Source organism: Drosophila willistoni, chromosome 3R (assembly GCF_018902025.1).
Source record: "Drosophila willistoni isolate 14030-0811.24 chromosome 3R, UCI_dwil_1.1, whole genome shotgun sequence".
Taxonomy (NCBI): domain Eukaryota; kingdom Metazoa; phylum Arthropoda; class Insecta; order Diptera; family Drosophilidae; genus Drosophila; species Drosophila willistoni.
In genome coordinates, this window is record NC_061086.1 from 21,775,055 (window position 1) to 21,792,986 (window position 17,932).

Here is a 17,932-nt window from a genome sequence, read left to right on the forward strand (position 1 = left end):
TTAGGCGTTGAGAAATGTGTAAACAATTTGAAAGAAAAGTACTGGTTCCCATTAATGAATCCAAAGGTTGAGTCGTTTATAAAAGATTGTCTGCCGTGTATTCTACATAGTGTTCCAAGAACTATACATAATAGAACCTTGCATAGTATTCCGAAAAGTCCGATTCCATTTGATACTATCCATGTTGACCACTTAGGTCCCTTACCGAGTGTTACATCAAAAAGAAAGCACCTTTTGGTAGTGATTGACGCATTTACAAAGTTTGTCAAATTGTATCCCGTAAATTCCACTAGTACCAAAGAAGTAACCGCCGCGTTAGAAAAATATTTTGATTATTATAGCCGACCAAGAAGAGTTATATCCGACAGAGGTACGTGTTTTACGTCGTTTGAGTTTGCTGAGTTTGTAGAAAATCGAAATATTGACCACATTAAAGTAGCGACTGCTGCCCCTCAAGCCAATGGACAGGTCGAACGTGTGAACCGTGTGTTGACCCCAATGTTGGGAAAGCTGTCAGAACCTTTAGCCCAAGCCGATTGGTATAAATTAGTTAATCGTGTCGAGTTCGCTATTAATAACTCAGTGCAGTGTAGTACCGGTAAAACTCCGTCAATGTTGTTGTTTGGTTGCGATCAGCGAGGCCCCTTAGTAGACGAATTAACCGAGTATCTTGACGAGAAATTTAGTTCAGAAAACCCCTGTAACCTTGAGGCCACTAGGCAAGAGGCAAGTGCGAAAATTCAATTATCGCAGGAGCGCAATGAAAAGCGGTACGCCTTAAGGCATAGGGCACCATTATCCTATAGAGTCAATGATTTTGTTGCCATTCGCAATGTAGATGTCACTCCCGGGTCGTGCAAAAAGTTCGCTCCTAAATACCGTGGTCCTTATAAGATAAATCGAGTTCTTCCAAATGACCGTTACGAAGTCACTGATATTGACGATTGTCAACTTACTCAATTGCCCTACAAAGGTATCTTAGAATCAGCCCGACTCAAGCCGTGGATGCATGCGTGTGATAAAACTGTGAGTTTCTGTTTGTAATATGTATTTGATAAGCAGTATTTATATGTATATTGTATGTATTGTATATATGTATATTGTATGTTGTATGTTTGTTGAATTGTATGATCGAGGTCGATCAAATGTCAGGATTGGCCGAATGTAAACATTAGGAATATTTTAAATAAGCCCGCTCCTCGTCTCAGTGAATTTCCCCGATAACCGAATTTGGGCACACTAAAAGGGGATAATACGCTAAGGCGGGGTACGGGCACACTCTCTTGAATATAGTCAATAAGACCGCATGTGCACTTAATTTGAAAATAAATAAAATCCGGAAATATAAAGACAATCCCAAGGGATTAATTACTTTAAAAAGTAGAGAGTTTACACTATAAAGCACTTTTAGTTGCTATTTTCAGTTGGCAAAGAGTCAGCACTTTATTTCTACGAAAGGGGAATATTAAAAATTAAAGATTTTTTTTAATGAAAATGAGTTTTGTCTCAGTAGTAATAAAATATTGTTGGTCTTGATGGGAAAAGAAAACATTTAGCGTTAATAAAGTTTTCCATCGAAATGTAAAGTATATATTAATTATTTGAATAATTATTTATAATTAAACGTGTTTATATTGTATTTTTCATTAAAATTTCGTTCAACCGTTTAAAAGTGGAATAAATTATGTTGTCTAGTGTATATAGTATATATGTGAAATACTCAAACCGTAACCCCATACCCATTATCCATTCACCCAAACATAAGCAACACTCACATTTAATTTCCGAAGAGCGTGTGTGACACTTTAAATATTTCCGCACTCAGGCAGACACTTTCGTCCCTTGTGTCTTTTCCTGACACCAAGTGTGTGCGTGTGCGTGTGTGTGTTTGGGTTTGGGTTTTACACAGACATTTGACTGCAGCACTTTCTAGTGGCAGTGCCCTACATTCTCCTTTGGATTTGACAGTCGAAATCGAGTCTCGACTTGTAATGAATTTGTTGAGAGGAGTTTTTGCTAATGAAGTATTTTCAAATGAAATGCAATTTGCCTTTGAATTGTGTTAAACAAGAATATGTGCTTGTGCAATATCAATTAAGTTTATACAAACGTTAAAAGAAAAACAGTCACTGAATAAATTACAATTTACTTCTATTAACCATTAAGTGAGGAAAGTAAAACTTATAAGACAAAACGGACATTATGGTGTGGATTACTTTTACTGTTCAGTTAATTTCCATTTTAAATGGCATCATCATCTGATTGCCGCAAATTTTATGATCCAAAATTATGTTGACCCCTTGAAGGCAAATTCTAAGGCTGACTTCATTAGCATACCAAAAGCATTTCGAAATTTTTGGGTGTTTTTGCGATAGAAATCAAAGTTAACCAGAAAATAAAATGAACCCAAAACGAAATCCATTTAATCGTTTCATGGAACCCTTACACACACATGCATAAGTATAAGCATCATCATCTTCAAACATTTGCACAAATGTCTGAATAACGTATCTGTATCTCGGCCAGGCATAGTGAATTGTATCTCTCGCAGGCGTTAATGTAAATGTCTATATATGTATTAGGGGAAACGCGAGGGGGGAAATGGTTGGTGTGTCACCGAGTACCGGTTCAGTCTAGGTTCATAGACCCCACTCGACCTACACACACACACATACACATGAGCCTCGCATGACTGACTGCCAGATATGCACATGCCATATACATAGATGTGTTTGGCTCTTGAAGCTATAAAAATAAAAAGGACACGAGCTGTTGCCTAACTTGACTGGCCACTTCATCGTATAATTACGCTAATGAGAGTCCGCACAAATCAAATCAACTAAAACTATATTTAATTTGTCACTTTAAACACTTTTATGAATTGTTATGGATATTTAAATTATTTATGCATGTCCTTACCACACACATTTTGGTCAACAAACATAATGGTAATATATTGCGTATACGCCATGACAATCCCCAAAACGTAAACCGTTTACCCGAAATTGCTTCGCCGCATGCTGTGGCCGCTTTGTGTGTTGTTGTTGTAAACATATGTATGTACATATGCCAAACGGCAACAACACTTGCAACTGCCACAGTAACAACAAGAGGCTCAAATCCCCGTCTCCCTCCTCCACCCAAACCCTCCAGTCACTCTCCCCGCTACTAACAAACGATTATGAATAACTCTGTACAAAGCGCTCAGGGAACATGTTCAGAGCAATAGTTGAGGGAATATGCACATATATGAAATAGTATGACTAAGGCTAAAAGGAGGGGAAATCGGACAACAAGGATGCGCATATTTATGCCCCTTTCACAATGCAATGAGCAACATTTTATTACACAACCATGGGAACACACTAAGCAACATGGAAATTGCAAACGATTGAGGTACCTAATAAAATAGTTATGTATGATAAAAAATAATGTCTATAAATGAAAATTAAATATTTTCACTAAAGGCTGCTTAAGAACTGACCCAAGACTACACAGTGTTTTGTTTTTTAAAGCAATTTGCAATGATATACCAAAAAAGTATGCTATGATAAATTTCATTTGCCAAAATTAAATATTTGAAATCCAATACATTTAACAGAATTTGATATTAAATGATTTTAGTTTAAGTGACTGTCTTTAATTTGACTGTTTTTATTTTGATATTTGAAATTTTAGCTTTGCAAATCAGTTTTGGCCCCCCAAACCGAATTAATTTCATAGACACTTTTATTTATAAAATCTTAGACTAAGCCACAGAGACAACAAATGGCAAAGAAAAATCGAAATGCTAATGCTCTAGCACTCCAATAAGCTGGCAGTTTATGAATGAAAATAGAACATTTAAATATTGCAACTTGGCATATTTAAGAAGCAAACAAACAAATAAATAAACAAATATTTAACAGAATAAAATAAGTATAAGAATGAAAACAAAAAAGCAATTGCACTAGTGTTGAAGACATGAAGAGTGTGAAGTGGAGAGGCGGCTGGTGGGGCCTCTGGCCGTAGTGGGAATTGTATAAAGCAAACCAGATTGAGTTTGAATTTGAGTTTTCAGCGCGTACACACAAGAGGCGTGTGTGGCAAAGGCACGCATGTAATTTATGATGTTTCAGCGCGCAAACAACACGTTCCAAACAGCCGAAAAACTTTATGAAACACACACACACACACAGAGAGAGAGATGCAGGATCCACTATAGACCAGGAATCTGGTACTATATAGAAACGCAGCAACAGCAGTTGCCACAGCATTCAGTCACAAGGGAGCATAACGCCCACAATGTAGTAGTAGCTGCTGCTGCTGCTTCTGTTGCGAGGGAAGTTTCGACAGTAGCAAAAATATTGCATATTTAGAGACTTATGACAAAACTTTTAGATTTTTAGCAATCAGCCCTCTGACCTCAGATAGAGAGAAAGAGAGAGAGAGAGTACAGAGACTTGTCCATGCAAGAGTGAAATGCATATTTAGTCAGGGCATTAAAGCCCAGAAAACGTAGCAAAGGCAGCAACAACTATCCAGGCAGCCGGCACAACAGCAGACGTTGTTCCGTTTAAAAGTTTATGGCTTTTATATCAGCCACGCCCCCATGAAAGGACCAAAAAGCTGCCGTGCCCCTCTCATCATCATCATCATCATCGTCGTCATCACGGCCACCACAAGCAGGAACAGCAACAGCATCAGGATGAGCATAAGCATCATCATTCGCTCTGTGGCCCCAAGCCAGCTCTGGGTACTCATAATGTATGCAACTTCCTGTCCCTGGCCCAAGGACTATAAATTAAAGCCAAACCCCGTCTCTGTATTCAGTTGTAGTCCCAGCAAGCGCCGTCTGTCGCAATAACCCCAAGGAACAAGCGATGAGACTGAACCTCAGGCGAACGCGTGACCCAAACATTGTTTTGCATATTTTTTTATAAATAATATTATAATAAATAAGTTTATGCTATTAAACGTCTGTTTGGCCAAAAGCCTGTGGCATTTATACTCCTCATTGTTGCTGTTGTTGACCCCTGACTCTGTGTCGACCTCCCCCTCTGCTCTGCTTTGTTTATATCCTGCTGTCCCGCGTCTCGTCCTTAACTTGTTATCTATGTGTCTGCTGCGGATTCGCTTTGGGGTTTTAAAGCAAAACATCGTCTGTGACCAGCCAGGGTAATTAAAGAGCGCGTTCGCTCTCCGCATTTGCGGTTTATAAATTACTGAAAATTAAAATGACAATATAAACCTGTCAACGACACTTTGAGTCGGGTCGCACCACTCTCAATGCTGTTGCTGTCTGTCGCCCAGCTTTCTCATGGTTGGCTGGTAATCAAATGGGCGTTTAAACTCTGATAAAGGTCAGCAAACAATTAAAAAAAAAAGTCATCTTGAGTCCATGGATTTAAGCTATTTAAGTATATTTTTCGTTGGCATGTTCTATTTATTCTCTCATATTACCATTCTAGCTTTAATGTTGCTTATATTTATTTTAGTAATGACTAACTACCCAATCCTAGTTAGTAACTCACCACAATTTCTTTATTTGTTTGAATTTTCTGCAAAATTTTTCACTCAGCATAAGTTAACTAAAAGTTGAATGAGCTTAAAGTAAATAAATTTACCATCGTACTATGATAAATATTGCTTTAATTGGTAATTATTTTGCGCCACATGAAACGTAATCAGATTACTTATAAATATTTATTACATAACCGCCCGTCAAGATCTATTTGCTTTATGTGAAACTTTTTCGTTTCTCGCATAATTTGCCATAAGTTGCCGGACGCCTACTTAAAGCTCAAAAGCTATATGCCTGCACAATTTTTTTTCCCGAGTTTCAGTTGGGCTCAAGGACCCTTGAATGCGTTACTCCTTTGCCTTCATGCCATTCCTTTTTACATTTTTTATTTTTTTGTGTCATCCAGCATAGTTTGGCATTTTATCTGCTGCTTTGTCGCAAGTTTTTTTAAGAGGAACATTTTAACTTTTTAGGCACTGCGCCACTTTCAACACTTTTGCTTTATGGCAGGCGACTAACAACTCTGGCAAGAGGATATGAGGTAGAAGGAGGAAATGGAGAAGGAGGATTAGAAGCGGAATATCGTAAAGACGGGGAGTAGGCGGAGGAGAAGAGTGAGTGTTGAGACCCATTTGCGACCCCTTTTTAGCATGCTCGAAACGTGCTCTGGCTGGACTTGGGGGGCTGCATTTAATGGTTCACCGAAAACAGTTACAGATACATAGCTCTCTATGTGGCCTGTTGTGGGCGTGGCAGTCAGGTGGCCCTTTATGGGCAAACAAACACTAGTAACATCAAAAATTGCACAAACACCAAACTGACCGTTTAGACAAAAGACTAGCATGTTTAGGGTGGCAGGCCAACGCCCAGTTGTGCATGTTAATGATTTGCAGGTAAATTGCCTAAAATTGTTTTTCCAATGACGAAGACCCAAATTTCCAAGTTTGGGCTGGGCGGACTGCTGGTTGAACTAAATGGAGACTTGGACTTGGCTTAGCATGTCGCTTGCGTTGTCCAGCGTCTAATTGCAGGTGTGTTTGATTTACACTAGCCATGAAATTGGCCATTTTGGCATTACCGTAGCATTCTGTCTTCTTTTTAAACGTAAAGCTGACACACATTTGCCCTGCCAACTGAGATTTATGGCCACAACGAAATTGTCTATACACTAGAAAAGTCGGCAGGAGAAGGACGAATAACCCAATGTGGTGAGCGTTGAGGAAGCTGGCAAGTAAAAGGCAATTATTTAGTGCTGGTATCCGTATCTTGTATGTATATATATACATATAAATATATATATATATATGTATACATAAGTATGTTCGTATTCACTTCAGGCCACATTGGCTCACTGGGCAGAAAGGATTACCACAGCAGCAACAACAGCCACGGCGCCAACACTTCAAGTTTCAATGCCTTTTAAGGTGGATGGAAGGAAACTTGCCATGAGCAATTTTCATTGTGTGTTTGCAACTAGCCACAGGATGCTCCTAAGAAATTTCTTTAAGCGGCTTAACAAGTGCAATCAATGCTAGAAATCCAGTGTAATAAGCGGAAATTGTAAACGTTATGCAACCACAACATCACATCAGTATTTAAAAAGTAATCTACAGTTTGAGATATGAGTGTGAACTATCAAAAGATTCGTATCCACTTATTCTTCTAATATAAGAACGTTGCTTAGCTTTTCCTTTAAACTATTTGGATTCCGTTAAGTATTTAATTTAAATACTTAGACTTTGATTAACAACGTCTTAATGAGTTTTGTTTATTGTCTCACACTGTGGATCAAATCTATAATTATTTTCAACTGGTTTTTCTATTCCAAATAATAACTCAATTGAGGATTTTTACCACAAAACATTTATCAAAGCCGACTACAATTGAACTTTCTCGTGGGACTTTCGTGTGGGTAATAGCTTGACAAGTGCAAGTTCTTTCCAACTGAATGAAATTCAATCCTCTAGACTTGGTTCTGTCCGAGACTTTTTAGTCAGTTCGTCAAATTGGGAGTGGGGCAAATGGATACCGAATAACAAAATATGTGAGAGTGTGTGTGAGTTTGACCGGATTTTCTTTCGTTTTTTTTTTTTTTTTTGAACTGCCATTTAATTCAATGACGGACAACAAAGCATTGCCATGGGGATTGGGATGCAGCAACATCAGTGGCAGATGTTGAGGGATCGCCGGTTATACTATAGAAATGCGAGGGCATTTCTGGTGCTGCAAGCAAAGCCTCAACTGAGGGCCAACAAACGTCATACAAAACAATTTCCCTGGAGAGTTTTCATGTTCAGTTATTCTCGTGTGTGAAAAAGCGCATCTGTTGTTGATTGTGTGAACTTCCTTTTCAATCGTTTGTTTGTCAGTTTGTTTGCCAGTTTGTTTGTTTGTTTGTTTGTGTTATCCTTTTTTCTTATCCTTTTTTGTTTTTTTCTTTTTTTAGTTGTGCTGTTGTTGCGGGTGTTATTGCTGTTATCCGCTGCAGGGAACTTGGGTCGCCTGCAGCTTAGATACGTATTTTTTTCTATCTCATTTTATGTCACTTGTTTTGTTGTTTTTAGCGCGAGGTGTTTGAAGTTTTTAATAGAATTTCATAAAGTTCCCCAATTCCCCCAACATAATAATTACTTTAGAAACATAGAAAAATTTATATAGCCAACTAAAATTTGAAGACTATGAAAAGTTGAGTAAAATAAAAATGGGAATCAATCTCACGATATCTTTACTGTAGCTGTTTGCTTGCAGTGTATACACAATTCGTAATTTAAGAGGCTTCTTTTTTTTCTCTTTCTGCATTGCTTGAATGCTGCACTTTTGCTCGGACATTCCGTTTATAATCCTTGCCGTGCATCTTTAGAAACAATTGCGCTCTTTTGTGCAAAATAACTTTATAGTATGTGTGCCTGGGTCCTTCGTATCCTGCATCTCCATCTCTTATGCCATGTTCGGAATGCAATTCTCTTGTCCTGGCACACAAACACACACACACACACACTCACACAAATAACACACGGCTAGAGAATTCCTTACGGAAAAAAGAAACGTTGACATTGGATGTGTTGGACAAAAAGAGAGTTAGGAAGTTTGTGGGTACAGTGGGGCGTCCGTGGCTTTGGCACGGACGGACAATGCCTGTGCATTGTGCAATTTATTTATTGCACACAAAACTTCCATGTGAGAAGCAGCAGAGCAGCAGCAACGGCAACAGCAACAGACTTAAATTTACTTTGCCTGTTTGCTTCAGCAACTGCTGAAAATGAGATAGTCACTGGCATTGTTTTGCTGAAATGAAATGAAATGAAATGAACGGAATAATGAATGAGGCGGAGAGGGGAGATTCTGTTTGTATTTCTATGTGTGTTTGCTGCCGTTGTTGTTGTTGTTTATATATTACTCAAACTTGTAGCCGATCTGGGCCCTTGGACTCGGGGGAATGTCAGTGAATGGTTCTCAGCTAGTTGCAGAAATAAGTAACTAGTTTTCGGCTAGGGTTTTTAGCCATTTGGTAGTCATTTACTATTATTTATGGGAGTTTCAAAATAGGTACACAATAATTTCTAATATATGCGACTTCTCATGGACTTGAACTGTCTATTTTAGGAAGATATATGTATATAAAGTCTTTAGACATACTGTTTTCATTTGGTAATTAGTGCAAAAATCTACTTATAAATTTTGTACGGATCATGTATTTTTGTTTGAAGAACGAAAAAACGCCGATCCCACTCCTAGAAGGTCCTGTGCACATTTAGTTTAATGATAAATGATAAATATTTTAGTTTTTTCCGTTTTTTAAAATGCAATTTTATGTGCATTTCATTGATAACTTAAACAAGAACTTTAGCCTAGTTAGATTACACTTATAATGCCATAAATTTTAACTATTTCATATTATTTAATTGCATCGAAAGCCTCTTGACACTATTTCTGTAATTCCTTGTCGTTCGAAAAGCCCTTAGACCTTATCGTCCTTTATTTTTGGGTTGCTTTTAAAGCTTGCTTTGCATGACTATTTATAACATGAATAAATTTCAATTTGAGTAGCAAATCGTTTTGGTGACGTCAACGCCAATTCAAATTGCCCAGAACCAGGCCCACATCGGGACAAACACGGACCGAAAGCAGTTTGAGGGAGTCGTCGGCGGCGTCGCTAATCCGCGGCACTTAGCAAACAAATTGCCGCACATAAACAATTCTAATTGAGATGAACGATATGGTTATGTACTTACGAACATACATACATATAGCCAACCATCCATCCATCCATCTATTCATTCATTCATCCATCCATCCATCTGTCTACATGTATAGATGTTACATACATAGATGCATGCGAATTGGAGAGTGTTAAATGCAACCAAGTTACGAGTTACGAGTATAATTCTCTGCCTATACCCATCCCCGATCGCAATGGAGAGGACTGTGGACAGCATTAGACTTTCCATTCACAGCGCCATCATAAAGGAGAACATAAATTTCACTTACTTCTTTAGTGTGGCAGCCAATGCCAAATCGGGGCGTACATCAAAGCGACTCTGCATATAGAAACGTAATAAATTATCGCGTTCATTTTCACGTAATCCTTCCTCGAGTGCTAATGCGGCCAATGTATGATAGGATTCAGACTCCGTGATGCCGAATAATAAATCATAACTGTTTGGAATAGAAGAAAAAAGAATGCAAAAAAGAGAGGATATGAACCTTAGATACAGATATATGACAAAGAGGGAAAGAGCCAATTATATAACGAGGGTAAGGAGAAAGCGGAAAGCAAATATAGAGCGTTAGAGAGGACCCCTGGACAAAGGCTATTTGTGTGGAAAAAACTAAAAGTTCCAACAAGTTGAAGCAATTTACAGTTGAAACTTTAAACTGGCGGCATACATACATACTTCAAGCTGTTGCTGGTTCCTTCGGTGGACAGAAGCCCTTATGAAAAGCACTAAAATATAAAACTAGAGTTTTTCTTGTGGCATAACTTGTTACGCCGCCTGATAAATGGCCCAACTGTCCGTCCAACTATTAAAAGTGAAAAAGCCAACCCAGCCCAAGTTGACTAAAAGAGGTGGTCCATCTTATGCGCTGTCCATAGAGTTCGTGTCCTGTTGCGCGACCTTAGCCCATGCCGTGCGCATTAAAAGTTTTATATAGATTCTCTAACCTGAACTCTAACCGGTCGATAGAAATGCAAACTTGTTTAACTTCTAAGAAGACATGCCTTTGGGTATAGATTCCCACCAAAGAGTTTGCTACAGTTCACTTTAATCTATGGCTTGCCTGGCGTTTGATGAAAGTGATTAAAAACGAAACTCGATCTATTAATACAGCTACATATATATATTGTATGCCCTCTCCCCTCTCCCATCACGAGCCTGGAGCAACAACTTCAATCGTGTGAAACGTGCTTTCATTTGGTTTATCGAGTTTTATATTACGGTAGCTGCGGTGATGGCTACTTCTCCCCTTTTGTTTCCGCCCATCTCCAGCCACCCCTCCCCACCCACACTGTCTGTTTGCCGTAATTAATGGCTCTTCCTGTCAGCTATTATTCTATTTTGGCCTCATACCCCACACACCCCATCTTTACCGGCTGCATAACACGTTTAGCTTGCTTGCCAAAAGGATAACAATTAAAATCAAATTAATCACGCATTTTATTAGATTATACCGTGTTATGTTGACTCTGAATGGCAACTGTGGCTACGTGATCCTTAGCCTTGATGGTTGTTTTCGTTGAGTAGAAAAGGTTTCCTTTTCATACTTGTTGCCCAGTGGATATATTGATTCATTCAATGATTGATTGATGGTTTCTTTTTATTTATTAGATGCCGAAATTGTATTTGCCTGTGACGCATTTTCTTCTCTGAATCAATAATTCTCTTTCTCTCGCTCGATGCGAAATTGTCTCACGAAAAGGGTTGGCCATATTGAAATATCTGGTCATTCACATATATGCATAATATGTATTTTTTTTTTTTATTTTCTGTCATAATTTCAAATGGTTTTCACCCAAGCGTAACCATTCGAGGGTACCCAAATAATTTATTGCACTCCCGCATTCAGTTATTTCCCATGTTATTTTCACAATTTGGCACCTTTTGGCATGACCTTCAATGTGACCGCAGTTGAACCTATTTAACCTGCTTCTCCCGCTCCAACCAATTTGCGGAATGTTTTCGAGCCATCGGGTCCAACAGGTGACATTCGAAATGTAATTTGCTTGACGATAACTAAGCCGGTGCTCACGCTGAATGGCGTGTTAAATGGCGTTGAAGTCATACTAAAGTATGATTTCACAAATGATTTGATGGTACCTGGAGGGCGGCAAACAACGACCATAACACACACACGCTCCACCTTTCCTGCCCATCCCCTTTTTAGACCCAAAATACCAGACGTCTAATCAACTAAAGCACAATAAATAGTCCAGCAAATCGTCCTGTGTCTACGCCAAAGAGGAATGTTTGGCAGATCCTAAAGAAAAAAAAAAGCATCAACAAAAAAAAAGAAGGGGAAAAGAATAGGAAGAAGGAATGGCAGCTGGGCAAAAAGCAAATATCAAAAGCAAATGGCAATGGTATTAAATGGGCAGCAATTGCTTAACAAACCGGCTGAAATGTTCCGCATATTGGCCCATGACCTTGTACGGTTGATTTGGTATTACATGTCCATCGACAATTGGACCCAATGATGTTGAAAATTGTGGCAGAGTTGTTGGTATGTGCAAGATATCCTGGTAGCTGTAAAGAGTAATAGAAAGGCATTGAAGGCATCAGAAGGATGTGAAGGCAACAAAAATATATACAACGTACAAAAAACAAGCGTAAAAAAGGTCATATAACTTAAATGAATGTATCCCAAGAATACGGTGAAGTTGAAGAGCTGTTGTAATGGAGCTCTCGTAGCTCTTCTAACTGACAGCGGCAACTTTTCACTTTGATTTGAAATTTCTAATAAATTTTATGTGTGATTTGTTGCTGGACTTCTGAGCCGAGAGCTGTGCACGTGCCCCACATAAAGATACAAGAAACCAGATACACATATGGGGACGGGCCTTAGCACTTATAAAGGATGAATTACTCACGTTAACAGATGTTTTTTTTTTTTATTTTATCTTTACTCTACTGCTTCTCTTCTTTTTGAAATTAATAACCATAAAAACTTGTTCATTATATGTATAAGATGTGAAATCGACCTTCACAAGGTTGAAGATTCAATGTTCTCTTGATATTCATTTTAGAAATGTTTCTTTAGGATTTTATGGAGAACTCTAAATGCAATTTCTTAAAGGATTGATAAGTTTCTTATTTATTGAATATTTATAAGCTATTTAAAATCAAGCTATTTGCCAAGAATTGAATAAGAGAGGGAAAAGTCAATCTTGTTGGTACCAACAACAAGATATTTAGAAATATAATTCCGTATACCTTCTGAACATACTTTTCAGTTCCAATCGTTAAAAAATTCTTAAGAAACTATCGTTGATGTTCTAATCAAAATTCATGTTAGTTCTATCTCTATTGTGATTAACATTTATGTTTCTACCATAAGCCCAACTACGATTTCTTTAACAATAAACAAACACAGTTGATTGCATTGTCATTTTACACATTCTTATCAGAGAAAATCGTTACGAAAAGCAATTAAAATTCCATAAACGTAAAATCAAAAAGAAAAAATGGGAAATCAACCGTACAAGTGTAACGAATAACTCTCGCCTGTAGCCAGAGACACAGTATGTATTTGTTTCATTTTTGATACGCATAAAGGGAACCACAAGACAACAGTATTTAAATCGAACAATTTTCGTATATGTATGTACATACAACTGACTGGGTTCCTACCTGTTCTGTGCTGTGCTAGTGAAGTCGTATTCCATATATTTTTGCATGAAGCCAATGCAAACAAATAAGCATAGTTCAAACATTCACCTACCGCTTTACCGCCATCATGAGATAAAAAATTTGTACTTTTGTATGAAATACAATCAACACGAGATATAAGTAAGTTGGTGAACCTTGCGCTTCTTGCTTCTCCGATTGGTCTGGGTCTAGGTTATTGGGTGTGGTTGTTGTGGATGTTGCCTCGAACAAGCATTTCAATTTGAACCCCAAACACCGAGAACTGAATACTGTGTATGGAATATATTTGTGCTATATAGCTCTTTTTACTGCCTTCCAAACGAGCCAACCGGATCTCTCTCTCCCCCCACGCTTCGCCACTCCTCGTTCATACTGATACAAAAATTGCAATGGCAAATGGTTGTGTTGGGTGCAATTTCTGGCATAGTTTGCATAAAAATCCTCCAATACCGAAAATGGCTTCAACTGAAGTGTCGAATGCACAGAAATTGGCACAAATTAAGAAAGAATAAAAAAAAAAATATAACCAAAATAAATAAAAGAGAGAAGAAAAACGAGAAAAATTGCACAGGAAAGAAAATTTGAATTGGGAAAGTTTTTATCTAGAGAATGCAGACAAACCTGAATGGTGAATAGAGTTAAAACTGAATTTAGCCTTTAACCAATGGCATTTTATGTAAGAAGGGACACAGGGACAGAGAGGAAGCTCTCTCTCTCTCTCGCTTGCTGTCTCTCACGTAATATTTCATTATTGACAAGCAAAACCTAAACATATTTCAGATTCCTTACATATTGAATGGCTTCACACCATTCAATATGTATGTATATGTGTATGTGTGTTTGTGTAAGTGTGTGTCTGTGTATTAATTCACTCAACACCTTGTGAAAATCCCCATTTAGAAGGATATTATCGTAATCCACTTAAGCTGCATAGCAAATGCATTTCAATCGATAACAACAAAATTCCACACTCTTAAAAAACCCAACCCAAGCCCAAGCCACGCTAGCAGCCACAGCACTTTAAGACTCCATCAACCACAAGCCAACACAAGGATTGTCAATTGCAGAAGCTTCCCTAGCACACATGTTCCAATTCTTGTGGTCAGATTGTCGCTATGGTCCTGGCAATCGACACACGGCCAAAAGTTTATTATACCCGCTCTGTCCGTACCGGCACACCCTTCCGATATTCTCTTTATAACAACGTCTCCAACAATATCCTTCAGCCACCTAGGGTCGAGCTACTTTCTGGCTTTTGTTTTGCTTTCAACCAGTCAGCCAGACAGCCAGCCAGTGAAGGAGAAACGAGCGTGGAGAAAGTTGTAAGTCAGAGAAGAAAACTTGTCGTCCAAACGTTGAGTTGGCTGAGTTGGGATGAGTATAGACAAGGATATAGGATAGCTGGTGATTTATGATTTTCATATGGTAGAAGAGTTTTGTTGTGTCTTATTAGCTCGCTGGCTCGTGGAAAACTGTCACAAGTTGAGCTGCAACTGCGATTAACTCGTTAGGTATACAATATGTGAGCTAGATTGCTGCCATATAACTTAACTATATATGTATGTATGTGGCAGGCAAACACAACAAACACACACCACACACACATGCAGAATGCACAATTTGTCAGGGTCTGTAATGTGTGTGTGTGTGTGTGTGTGTGTGTATGTGTGTGGCAGGAACGAAGATTGATGATATCCTTATGGCTTGCATGTTATAGCTACTTGAACTAGTAGTAGTCTATGTACAAGTTTGTATCTCTGTATACAGTTGAGTCCTGGCAAACATTTATCCTTCTTTAGTTCTGTTGGCCTTATTTCAACCATCTTCAGCCTTTCTATTTAATGAATTTTTAATATGCTTTCGCTGTTTTCTTCCGTTAGTTTTTCTTTTTGGTTGTTAATTCAACTGCAACTTCATGTAGAATGCAATGGCAAACAAAGCCTTTGCCTTAAGACAACTCGGGCGTATACTTGATATGCATTCCGTCTTCGTTATTCTTGTAAGCAGATTACATTACATTGTTTGGCAAATCTCTTCATTCTGTTTAGGATTTTACAGATAATAGGTTTTGCGAGCAAAAACAAAAAAATGATCAGCTTAAGTATTATTATTAATTATCTGGCATTGTCTTTATTAAATTACCAAGAAATGTGTATTTAAGAATTTTATTTGTAATTTCCATAAATTATGCAAAAACTTGCACTTGGCAATCAAGTAAACTAAATATTTGCCCGAAATCAAAATACAATACACTTTCAATAAATAAATAAACACAATGGTATAAATTTAAATACATACAAATAAATGTATGTATGCACACACTTGAATGCCTAAATGGACAAACGGAAAATGGCAGAGGAAAAATGTCAATAATTAAAGTAAATATTTGTCGGTAACCTTCGACGTGCATACAAGAGGCAAATAAAGATCACAAAAGTTTGTTATTTTTCTAGGGCAAACACATTAGGCAAAGGCAAATGGATAAATAATTTGAATAAATTAACAAGAAATAGTAACAAACTCACACACGCTTATACACACACACACACACACACACACAGAGCCCATGTACAGAGCGTATTTGGGGAGGAGAAAGAGAAGAGAGGATATTAAATATTTAAACTGTTTAAGCTCAAAAGACAAAAGAGACCACCATTCAGGCCAAAAGGAAATTTCATGTGTGAGTGTGTGCGTGCGCTTGTATGTTTGTGTGCAAGCTTTCTCTCTCTTTATATATATATGTACATGCAGTATTCACAGAGGTTGTGGCTAGCTTGTTTGCTAAAGTAGTTGTTACCTGTTTGTGTTAGCTGTGTGTGTGTGTGTGTGTGTGGATTTCTTTTGTGGGCAAAACTATGCGCACATTTGCTCAGTAATTCATACATAATTCATGGCATTCATTTAACACTCGCCCTTGCACACACTGCCTTAAACAGCCTGCAAGAGTTCTTCACTGAGTCACTCATTCGTTCCTTGACTCACTCATTCACTCATACATTCTATGCTGCATTTGTTGGCTCAGTTATTTAAGCAGCCACATGAGACAGAAACTCTCTGAGCCCCTTAGTTAAAGCTTTTCTCATGCTTTAACACATTACATTGCCCTTCATTCAATAAAGTTTATTTCCATGAGACAAAATCGTATACAAATAGTAGTATAAATAAAAGTATTTTGATCACATCTCCAATATCAACTAGAGAACAGTCCCATCTCTTAAAAGCAAAAAAATTTAATTCAATTTCAGGTCTATACTTTTGTTAATTATTGAGTGACTTTTAGATTCTATTCAAATGTTCCCTCTTTTAAAAATGCTTAAAATTGCTGATAGTTTTTACTTTGAAAGACTTTTTATTTCAAATACCATTAGAAATAGGAAATGTGAAAGAGCATTTACTCTTCGTTATGCCACTGAGTAGCCTTGCTTCTTGGATTTCTCGTTCATTTCACTGAAAATGTTGTCAGCGAAGAGTTTTTGGAATGGCGACACGAAGAACCCATCCAACAGTTGCCAAGTTACTGTGTCAATTTGTAACAGGCAACTGGAAAGTTTTTAAGTACCCAAACACACACACAGACACACTGTTGCATCGGCATGTTTATCTAGAGGAATGAGTCTACGAGTGTAAGTGTGTGTGTATGTGTGTGTGTGTGTGTACTTGGCATAATTAACATAATTACTATTATTGTGCCGCTGTTGATTTAGTTTTACATATTTAGTTTTATGCGCTTTTATTTCATTTTGTATGCAAATTGTTTTTTAGTTTTCTTTTGCTCCTTCCTCTGTGCATACAAATGAAGTGCACTTCCTCACATATACAAACATAAACTCATACACACATACGCGCGTAACAAACTCCCGCAAAATATGCAAATGGACTATATTTTTTGCATCCTAATGGGCTTAAAGTGTAGAATGTTTGATACCAATGGAAATCAGTAATGATTCAATTTAGTTTCTAACAAGAAATAGTTTAGGTCTGAACTGTATATGTTTTAAATTTAATCTATTAATTTAAAAAAAAAAGAATTTAATTTATTAGGGCAATTTTTGGTGCTTGCGTTGGTAAATGGGTATGCAAAAATATTTCCACTGATAGCTAGAGTAACTGAAACTAACTTGTACAAAAGCGCCACGCCACTTGAGTCAAATGATTAATTGAAAAGCAATTAACTTGGGACATTTCTCACGTCTTTTGCACCTTCATCAAGCAAAGATGTGCGAGAGAGGACACAGGAGATTACAATTAATCTGCAGGCAAATACCCATGCTAGCCCTCCTCATCATGCCAAGTGTAAATGGCAATGAGGGGTCGGAGACACGGACACCACGCATGATTAGTCGGGGTCGCTAAGAGCTCAAGGAGGCATAGCAAGAGAGGATGAGCCATGCCGCTTTACGCCTCATTGCCATGGCGACCCAACAAAACCTCGTAAATTTATCGAATCATTAGGCAATGGACACAAAGGAGGACTCAATGAATCACTGGCCAGCGCTCGGCAGCCTGCTCAAATGAAGTTAACTCAAAATGCATGGCTGGCAACAAACTGAAGGGCATTAGTGGG

General features: G+C 37.9%; 1 protein-coding gene across 1 annotated transcript in view; it reads right to left on the bottom strand.

Annotated features, from left to right (window-relative positions):
• LOC6647798 overlaps window positions 1-17,932 on the bottom strand; it is a 39,537-nt gene that overhangs the window by 16,316 nt on the left and 5,289 nt on the right. Inside the window, exons 6-7 of the mRNA XM_023178589.2 lie at window positions 12,115-12,246; window positions 9,992-10,159 (exon numbers count right to left, since the gene is read on the bottom strand). Coding sequence (XP_023034357.1) covers window positions 9,992-10,159; window positions 12,115-12,246 — 300 coding nt within the window. The remainder of the gene's footprint in view (window positions 1-9,991; window positions 10,160-12,114; window positions 12,247-17,932) is intronic.